Source organism: Cyprinus carpio, chromosome A9, assembly GCF_018340385.1.
Source record: "Cyprinus carpio isolate SPL01 chromosome A9, ASM1834038v1, whole genome shotgun sequence".
In the NCBI taxonomy this organism is placed as follows: domain Eukaryota; kingdom Metazoa; phylum Chordata; class Actinopteri; order Cypriniformes; family Cyprinidae; genus Cyprinus; species Cyprinus carpio.
This window is the reverse complement of record NC_056580.1, coordinates 3,773,062-3,782,717: the sequence shown is the minus strand read 5'-3', so window position 1 is coordinate 3,782,717 and position 9,656 is coordinate 3,773,062. Positions and strand designations below refer to the sequence as shown.

The 9,656-nt window shown below is 39.4% G+C and overlaps 2 protein-coding genes across 10 annotated transcripts; one reads left to right on the top strand and one right to left on the bottom strand.

Moving 5' to 3' along the window:
- The first annotated feature begins 443 nt into the window (after positions 1-443).
- steap3 (STEAP family member 3, metalloreductase) lies at positions 444-6,487 on the top strand. The gene is made up of 5 exons (XM_019083850.2): positions 444-901; positions 1,677-2,169; positions 2,260-2,787; positions 2,871-3,035; positions 5,385-6,487. Exons 2-5 carry the CDS (start codon positions 1,684-1,686, stop codon positions 5,655-5,657), a joined length of 1,452 nt encoding a protein of 483 aa, XP_018939395.1. The 5' UTR covers positions 444-901; positions 1,677-1,683; the 3' UTR covers positions 5,658-6,487.
- On the bottom strand, positions 4,707-8,614 carry LOC109066840 (UPF0538 protein C2orf76 homolog). Of its 9 annotated transcripts, none has more exons than XR_006160746.1 (7): positions 7,845-8,608; positions 7,672-7,722; positions 7,560-7,588; positions 7,239-7,320; positions 6,893-7,044; positions 6,323-6,378; positions 4,707-5,661 (listed from the first exon to the last, which is right to left on the bottom strand). XR_006160746.1 is itself a non-coding variant. In XM_042763223.1 (6 exons), exons 1-5 carry the CDS (start codon positions 7,972-7,974, stop codon positions 6,968-6,970), a joined length of 369 nt encoding a protein of 122 aa, XP_042619157.1. In that variant the 5' UTR covers positions 7,975-8,608; the 3' UTR covers positions 5,806-6,378; positions 6,919-6,967. The 9 variants fall into 9 exon arrangements, 3 of the variants coding, with proteins under 3 accessions (XP_042619157.1, XP_018939398.1, XP_018939396.1); XR_006160747.1 differs by having other exon boundaries at positions 6,919-7,044; XR_006160744.1 differs by lacking the exon at positions 4,707-5,661 and adding an exon at positions 5,806-6,091.
- Positions 8,615-9,656: the final 1,042 nt, after the last annotated feature.

The window sequence follows — 9,656 nt, the reverse complement described above, 5'->3', positions numbered from 1 at the left end:
AATCACACGTTCGGGTGTTCAGCATGGTAATAATTCAGGACTGTGGTCTCACCATCCGACCACTGTGCTTTTTTGTAAGTTGTAATTTCACTGGATTCATATTATTAGATATATTCATCATATGAAACAATATAAATGCCAAGTCTTTTTCTTTAGTCTATTCATACATATTTATATGCATGCAACATAATAAAACATACAATATAAGAATTTAAATGCTATAGAATAAATGTTACTAGAAATCAGGAATGAGCCTGACGCATGCAGACATTTATCAGATATGTGTCAAATGTGACTATACTGTACATAGGCCTACCACTCAATAAAGCATTGTGCATGAAGCGGACCGGCCGCCAGCGCGCACAGTATCCCGATACCGAGAACCAGTGCTGCCAGCACGGACACACACACAGTCTTTGTACGGTTAGAGCCGCAAGAAGAGTCTGCGGAGCGAGGAACCGCCTCGTCGCGTAACAAGCCTGCTGTGCTCATGCTCGCCGCGTCCTTATCGCGGCCGTGCAGATGTTTACAAATGTAGGATCCGGATCAGCTGAGTCCCCTCTGCGGTTCTACAACAAAATAAAAGCTCCAAGGACAGCCGATGCGCCGCACTTCAAAAGAAAGGCCCGTGGCATAGTGCAGCGCACGTCTCTTGTCGTCATGGATTATGGAGCGCAAAGGAACGGAGGGGTCTCGAGACGTCATATCAGATTGATTACTCGGACCAATCAGCTGTTAACTTGACGCTAGAATTTAGCAACGTTCCATGTGTGATAAGGAATGTCTTTTTCTGCACGGTCTCATATCTCTATAGTGCACAGTAACAGAAGCGCCCTGGTTATCCAGTCCTGGAACAGCACAGCCCAGTCCAAGAGTCACCAGAAAAAGTTATACGAAAGTGGTGAGTACATGATAAATCGGCATGTAGGATTATTTTCTGATATGGATAAATAATGATGTTTTAAAAATGTAAAAAATTGAATGTAAAAGTTATTTTAGCAATTGCTGTGACTGAGCAGGCATAACTGAGAACGTCTGTCCCCCACACCTTCATTAGAAACGAAACTTACAACTCGTTTGAAAGGCTAAAAGAGAAACTTTTAACAGGCCAATACAAAAGGCCTAATAACTGTAATAAAAACTTTAACACCACTACTACCACCACCAACAATAATAATGTCATCCAATGTTTATTTAAAAAAAGAAATCCAATATTTTTATAGGCAAATCAGCCATGTAGAATTCGTGAAATTTTGTCACTTTTAAACATTAAGTAAATATTAAATAAACATAGAAACAAAAACTGGCCAAATGATTGAGTTTAAAATTGAGAAAATGAAATGATATTATCATTATCTACTTGTTTCCTGCTATGCTTTTTTTTAAAAAAAAGGGAAAATATTGTAAGTTCTTGCGTGTCATAATTATGTGGAATGTTAACTGATTTTAATTTGGTGTAATTTTCATGTGGTGCACAAACCATTAAACTAAACTTTTTTTTATTTTTTTATTGCAAGTTGCACACTTGTATTAATGAGCTATATACGTTAATAGTTCTATCTCCGAGGAATATGGAATTTGTGCCTTTATTACTTTAATGGTAACGGGACAGCAGTTTGGAAATGCTTAATTATATAAATGCATATAATTTCCTAAACTCACACTCATCTTCTCAGGTTTATTATGGTGGAAGATATGACAACTCCTTTGCTCTCAGACTCTGAAGCCCCTGCTGATGCCCTACCTGTAGGTCTAACTAGCCCTACAGTGGCCATACTCGGTTCTGGAGACTTCTCTCGGTCACTGGCTGTGCGGCTGGTAGCTTCTGGTGTGCAAGTTGTGGTTGGGAGTCGCTGTGTGAACCGCATCCCATCAGGACTGTTCCCTGAGGCAGTGGAGTTGAGGAACCAGGAGGGGGCAGTATCACAAGAGGTGTGCCTGGTATTTATGGCCTTGTTCCCCGAGCATTACTGCTCCTTGCTGGGGCTACAGTCTGCACTGGCAGGGAAGGTGCTTGTGGATGTAAGTAACGGCACAGAAATGAATATCCATGGGCCGTCCAATGCGGAACGACTAGCTGACCTGTTTCCAGACAGTCTAGTGGTCAAAGGTTTTAACACGGTTTCAACATGGGAGCTGCAGACTGGGGCTCATGATGGAAGCAGACAGGTCAGGGCTGCTGTTGTGTTTTATGTATTTGCTGAAAACAAATACAGGGTTATTTGAACTCAGTGAGTTTTCTACCTTTCACTACTATAGGTCATGATCTGCAGTAACAGTACAGAGGGGAAGAAGAAAGTTGTACAGTTGGCTCGGCAGATGGGGTTCCACCCGGTGGATATGGGTGGCTTGTCTGCTGCTCGAGAAATTGAGGTAGCCCCATTGCGCCTATTCCCATCTTGGAGTGGCCCGGTTGTCATCACCTTCCTCCTTTTTCTCTTCTTCTACGGCTACGGTTTCCTGCGGGGAATTTTGCTGCCATTTCTTGCACAAGGACACAATGCTTTCTACCGTCTCGCCCTTGACCTGGTGAACGAGAGCCTGCCAGCAGTAGCCTTGGTGACCCTGGCACTCGTATACTTCCCAGGATTGTTTGCTGCATGGTTGCAGCTCTGGAGGGGCACCAAGTACCGGCGTTTCCCATCCTGGTTGGACAACTGGTTGCAGCGGAGGAAACAACTGGGCCTATTAAGCTTCCTTTGTGCAGCGTTGCATGGTGTCTACAGCCTTTGCCTGCCACTGCGCAGAATTACACTGCTCAGGCTTGTCAATACTGCCTACAAACAGGTAAGCCAACCTGAGAATAAAGATCTTTAAATGTTAAGTGTGTCACTTAAATTGCCTCACAAATGTTTGTCTGAATGTATCAGGTTAAAGCAGGTACAGAGGAGCCCTGGGATGAGCTGGGTGTTTGGCGATCTGACTTGTACATTTCTTGTGGAGTGTTGGGTCTTGGTGTCCTCTCTTTACTGGCCATCACTTCCCTTCCCACAGTGGGCAACACTCTCAACTGGAGAGAGTTTACGTTTGTACAGGTGAGGCCATGCACACAATATCAGTGTTTCCCAATCCTGTTCCTGGAGGCACACCAGCAGCACACATTTTGGATATATCCCTTTATCTGTCCCATCCTGTTCAGGCCTTGGTGTCTCTACTGAGTTGAATCAGGTGTGTTTGATTAAGAAGAGTTCTACGATTTGTACTGTTGGTTTGCCTCCAGGAACAGGGTTGGGAAACACTGCTGTAACACATTAATCACATATAACTACTTTCGCTGGAGCTTTGGTGAACCAGTACCTACTAGTGATGGGTGCTTTTAAAGCACTGCTTCTTAAAGCTTTGAAACCTTTGCTTTTATTTGTTTCGAAACAGTGGTTCGGAGCGCGTATGAAACTGCCAGAGTCACATGATTTCAGTAAACGAGGCTTTGTAACGTCACAACTGTTTCGAAATTTCAATGGTTTGCTGAGAACCTCTGAATCAACATCTATAGTTTTTACCTGATCTCAGATCAGTCTGATAAATTTGTAGACATTTTTAATGAGACATTTGTGTAATTAAAAGGATGAGTAGTAGTTAATAGTCTCGTATTGCTCTGTTTAGACAAGCTGTCCATAAAACAAAAACAAGCCCTGCAAATTAATAATAATTATAATAAAAAAATTAAAAAACACATTATACAGACACTTCACATTTAATGGTATTTTATTATTTAATGTATTTTACTTTCAATTTGCAATGGGTTTGTAAAATGTTTTTATGCATGTTTTGGACTGAGTTTTTCTTGCATTCAGGCATCACCAGCGTATGGTGTTTCGATCACTTTAAAAGAGTGAATCATTTTGTGAAGCAATTGGTTCAAAGCTTAAAAAGGTTTGCTTCTCCCATCACTAGTACCTACATAGGCCCTGTCCCAAATGGAACACTTCATGTGCACTTGCGGTCTTAAGGACTTACAATGGCCGCCACATGCGCATCTCCGTTAAGTTCATGAGACCATAGGGTGTCTCATTTGTCATTTTGGCGTTCAGAATGGTGCCTGCGGGTGCCCCCTTTGCGGCCATTATCCACCCTTGATCTGCAATTCTGCCGAGCCCGCACTGGGGCGAGCTCCGCAGCAAACATCTACCTGACACATTTAAAGCGGCGTTACGTCACGAAAGTGCGGACTCAGAGGAAGACCATGAGGGTTTAAGGTGCCATTTGGGAAAGGGCACTACTCTGCTTTAACCAAGGGTAGCTAACCCTATACCTGCAGTTAAGTTCAACCCTATTCCAGCACATGTTCCTGTATTAAGCAACCCTGAACACCTTGATTAGATTGTTCAGATGTGTTTGATTAGAGTTGGAGCTACTGTAAGCTCTGCAGGAAGGAAGCTTTCCAGGAGCAGGACTAGAACCTGGAGGGCTACCAGTTTAGCTCCTACCTTAATCCAGCACACCTGAAAAAAGCTAATCAAGGTGCTCAAAATGACTTTAATGGTGTGTTGGAGCAGGGTTGGAACTTAAGTCTGCTTGAACCCGCTGTCCTGCAGAGATTTTATCCAACCCCTCTCCATCACTCTTGTCTGTAATTTTCAAGTATTCCTGAAGACCTTAAAAGTGGGGCTGATTCTCAATTCTAAGAATGCAAAGAACAGATTTGCGTTGTTGTGTAGACCCACCTTGCCAGGCTACCTCAAAAGAAGAAACTCGGAAGAACACTAGAACACAAAGCGCATATTTGTGAGAATTGAGATGTGTTGTAATCTTGTTGCTCAACTGACAGTCCCGGTAAAAAAACATTACAGATGTCATGATCTTTTAAAACCATATGTCGTCCACCCCCAAAAGACTTCTGGGATTTCTAATTCTCTTAAGTCTTCATGCGATGCATCCTCAATATTGGTAACCAGGTAATTTCATGTGTCCTTGGTACTTGCTTTCTTGAGTATTTGAACTGAACTTCAGCAGCTGATCGTGACATTAGAACGAGAACACAAGGATGCAAGCTCACATAGGAATGCATATTCAGAAATGGTCTGGTTCACCAGGAGCAGGGTTGAACAAATCCTGTACATGCTATTCCAAACAATCTTACAGGCCTAGTTTATACCTGGTACCTGAATTTCTAATGTGCATGGTGCACCTGATCTGTCACATTACATGTTGATGTAAGTCATGTCTAGCTAGTTTTGGTGCAACAATTAATTGATAGTTGATTTTTAGGCTAGGAGAAAACATGGAAATGTTGCTCTGATATTGACCAGATAGTCAATATCAGCGCAACATTTCAAATGTACATCATTTTGACAATGTCTTTGATTAGCATGCAAATTAGCAATTCAACCCAAAAGCACAATCTTAGCTTTTTGAATAAAGTTTTCTCTCTTTTCTTCCTTTAGTCTGGTTTGGGCTACATTGCTCTGACTCTGTCCATCATGCACACGCTCTTCTTTGGCTGGGATTTTGCCTTCCACATTGAGGCATATTCATTCTACATGCCGCCAAGCTACTTATTGGCTGTCGTTCTACCCTGCATTGTTCTGGTGTCCCGTTGCTTCCTGCTTCTGCCATGCATCTTCACCAGACTGACACGAATCCGCAGAGGATGGGAGAGTAAACGCAACTGTCCAGTTTTACAGCACCACCATGTGGTGCCTAATGGAATACCATAGAGGTCTGGGAAAGAATACAAGAACACATGCATTTAAAAACTTTTGTAATTAAGGACTTGTATAAAATGAAGTATTAAGCAGATATACAGTTGGTCAACACATTACAGACAATATGCACTTTGGCCAAGTGGAAAATGTTAAAAAGGTATTCTAAGACTGGTCAAATTCTGACTAGTTTAAGTCGGCCTCATCGAAAATGGGAACAATAATATGATGGTACTTTCATACTGGCAAATTGGTCTCATCATCGTAAGGCTAAAAGTAAAGACAGATATGATAAGGTACATTTTTACATTCAAGTTGAGTATTCTGAGTGGATGTTAGTGTTATTAGGTGCAGTGTGTATCAGCTGTGATCTCTCAGAAGCACAAAGACTACAGCTCTGCTCACACGCACACAGTACTTCAGGACCTTCAGCTCTCTATTTCTGCACCCTAGAATATAAAAGCCATCATCAGTGTTTTGTTTTGATATTTGAGTCTTACAACTATGCATAGACTCAAAACTCAGGTCTATACCACACAGTTTTAGCTTCAGAGAAAAGACTGAAATACTTTGTACCGAGGTATTGTAGCCTTCAGTAACTCCTGACTTAACTTTTCCAACTCTCTCTATGCACCGAAAGAACTTAACACATGCTTAATGTTATTATTATAAGTCAGTACCTCACATGATTGTCCTGAGGGCCAGTTACTGTGTAAACTCAATTTGCAAACTCCATCTGTAACAGGAAGGCCAACATTATACTGAGCATCAATAATGACCATACCATGACTGCATGTGCACAAAAAAAAAAAAACGCATTAAGTATTAATACATTTTTAGTTGTACTTCGTTTCCTTGGTTTGACTGATTGGCTGTTGTTATTGTGGACGAGCTATGGTAAGGAAGTTTTGAATTTAACTTTTAATCAAGTGTTGCGAAAACATGATTCATATCTTCAACTTTATTTAACAAAATGGCAATCAACTTCCAAGGTGTCATTTAAACGAAACAAAATATTTGGCACCTGATTTGTTATAAATGAAATAAAAAATATAAAATAATTGGCATTCAAAATGCAGATTTTGGCACTGAAATGTACAGTATTCTTACCTAACAAAATAATTACGCTTGACAACATGAAAACATCTCCCTTCAAAATTTGTCAAACAATGCTTAAGGTATTTGAATGGTAAGAATAAATATAAAAAGTATAGCTATGAAAGAAAATAAAATAGATGGTTCAATCCCACCTGATGAGCTTTTCACACTTGCTTGCCTCTGAAGAAAAAATACTCCAAGACCTCTTGTGTTGCATCCTGATCGCATCACCATTCTGTCTTTGGATTGGCTTTGAACTTTTCATAGTCAGCCATTCTGAAGAATGCAACTTCTGTATCATTGGCTGCGAGGAGAGGAAAGGTGTTGAAATAAAGCACTCAGCAGGTAAAGGTTCATATATTTTTACTTACATTTTTTATGTGCACATGAGGAAAAATAATTACACATTAAAATAAAACATTTAGTTTAGCATTCTATAAAACTGTACAAATGTAATCTGCATGGAATCATGAAGCCCTAAATGTTGTTTTTACATACCAACACCACATGCTTGTAACCTGCAGCCATCACGAAGAATCAACTTTTCATCATCCTCTAAACTCATTACAAGCTCATTCGTCTGAAATCATGAAAAACGGATATTATTATTAAGGTTATATTTACTCATTTTGTTAATACAACTATTTATCATAGGAATTAGATTGTTTCTAATCAATCAAGTATAGATTTCTAAACTTTTGTGAAATAAAAGGAGCAGAATGATCATGAAAGGATTACAGCATGCAATTTTTAAACAAATGCAATCATGTCAATATTACATCATTTATGCCACAAGTTGTTGATCTAATTAAAAGTTACCTTTGCACCATGTATGATTTTCATTGTGTCTGCAACAACACAGCAACAGGGTGTTAAAGCATCAATTGTTGCACCAAACTGTTCATAGTTGAAAAAGTAAGTGTAGACTTACCATAATCAAACTTCTTAAAGGGCAGAGGCAATCCAGCTCTTGTTGAAACTTCTTAAAAGAGAGAAGTGCTTAAGTTTAGCTCTCATTATTAGTCACTGTTTAATATCAAATACATATCAGATTTACTTTTTACTAATGAAGTCGTGAACTCTGGTTACAGTCAGTCTGTTTACCTTGCTTAACAAATGTAATAAACTCCTCCACCGTCTGATCTAAACTAACGTCTTTGTAAAACACCGGTTTAAAGTTGCGATGCTCAAAAGATCGAACCAGGCGCACTGCCAGAACCGCACTTTCACACATCTCGAGCCGATCACATTACAAACCACACGGACTAAACATGCAGAGGCCAGACAGGATTATTAAAAAATAAGCCTAGAACGAAATAAAATTTAAGATAGTAGAGCAGACGCGCCCACTTCGCTATTTTATCGTACTTCTGTAATTATAAAACTAATATCGAATCGTTTTCTTCCAGCATGTTCTGAGAAATGCAATTATAGACAAAAACAGCCAAGGTGTATGTCAGGTAACAGCAGCATCAGGCAAAAGCAATAGAGCTGCTGAACAATAGATAGGCCTACATATTCAGCATGCAACACATTCAATGCGGGAACGAAAAATAAATGTCTCCACAGTCCAAAGCAAACCGTTATGTTTATATTCTATGGCTTGCTTTATGAGTAGCCTATTGTTTTCTACTGCATTAAATACTAATTTATATCTCTATTTATCCTTGTCAAAAATTGAATGCAAATTAAATATCTGTTATAATTTGGACATTATCCAATTGAGATGAATAAAAAAATCTTCTAAGAATGAAATAAAATGTCAAAATCACGATCTTCAGAAAATATGGCTTAGCTGTTTTTGCATGAGATTCTGAATCCGGAAGCTTATTTCCCAGCGGACTGACAGGAAGTTGCATAGTAACTGTTAAATCAGATTGGATCTAACTATTCCAGCTATGTCAACGCCCTTGCAGTGTACGGTTTGGTGGCCTCGTGACACAGACTCAGTGGCGGCTGGTGGAATATTTTCTAGGTAGGGCGCCACAGTGGCGTACAACCATTTTAGCATACATTCCAGTATAACTTAACCCAGTGTAACAAAATGAAAAATATTAAGACTTGAAACATTTAAAATAAAGATAATTGTTTTACCAAGTTCAAGAAAGATTAAGATTGAGAATTATTCTCTCAAAACTAGATAAATTAAAACTTATGTATACAGTGCAACAGCAAAAACTGTTAGGAATTAATAAATGTTAAATTTTTTTAGAGATTTATTGTAAAACTACAAGCTGCAATACCGAACAGGACTACACGGAGACTGCTATATTTTTACTGTAAGAGCGGGCGCAGCCATTTGTGATTTTTATGGGTCTGGTTTCCGGTCTCATCCATGTCCAGCTATTTTTAGCTGTAGAAAACTTGTTTTGCTGGTAGATATTGCAAATTGGTGTGTCTTACCATATTATTTTATTGTATTATATTAATTATGAACACACTGGTTTGTACTGCAAACAGTTTTACTGTTTATTGCACGTTGTTATTCTTCTCATTATTTCCCTACAGTGGGTAATGAACCGGAAGTCTTGCACTTTCACAGAAAATGGCTAACTTCCGCTTTGAAGAATATAGTGGATACCTAACCTGACTGTATATAAATATATATGGATCCATTCAGAATTATTAAACAGAGCAAAACACAAATTAATAAAGATTAAAAAACATTTTGAACTTGTCGAAAGTGGTGATCTGAAGGCAGCTCAACATCACCAGTGAACAGTTCCTCTGTCAGAGTGAGTGTTGATACGTATATAAACACCACTGACAGCAGCAAACTCCTATAAAAACTGGCTTCTTCAGCAAGCGTCCATCATAAAACACTTGCCAGACATGCAATCATACTGAAATGTGCTTGAGCAAAAAGCTATCAGAGAGCACACCTACACAGCCTGTTTGTTTGCACATTAATAATAA

Coding starts and splice junctions, on each gene's coding strand:
- steap3 (XM_019083850.2), top strand. CDS start 1,684: ATGGTGGAAGATATGACAACTCCTTTGCTCTCAGACTCTGAAGCCCCT. Junction 2,788..2,870: donor TCAATACTGCCTACAAACAG/GTAAGCCAACCT, acceptor TGAATGTATCAG/GTTAAAGCAGGTACAGAGGA. Junction 3,036..5,384: donor GAGAGTTTACGTTTGTACAG/GTGAGGCCATGC, acceptor TTCTTCCTTTAG/TCTGGTTTGGGCTACATTGC.
- LOC109066840 (XM_042763223.1), bottom strand. CDS start 7,974: ATGTGTGAAAGTGCGGTTCTGGCAGTGCGCCTGGTTCGATCTTTTGAG. Junction 7,589..7,671: donor CTTTAAGAAGTTTGATTATG/GTAAGTCTACAC, acceptor GTGTTGTTGCAG/ACACAATGAAAATCATACAT. Junction 7,321..7,559: donor AAATCATACATGGTGCAAAG/GTAACTTTTAAT, acceptor TCATGATTTCAG/ACGAATGAGCTTGTAATGAG.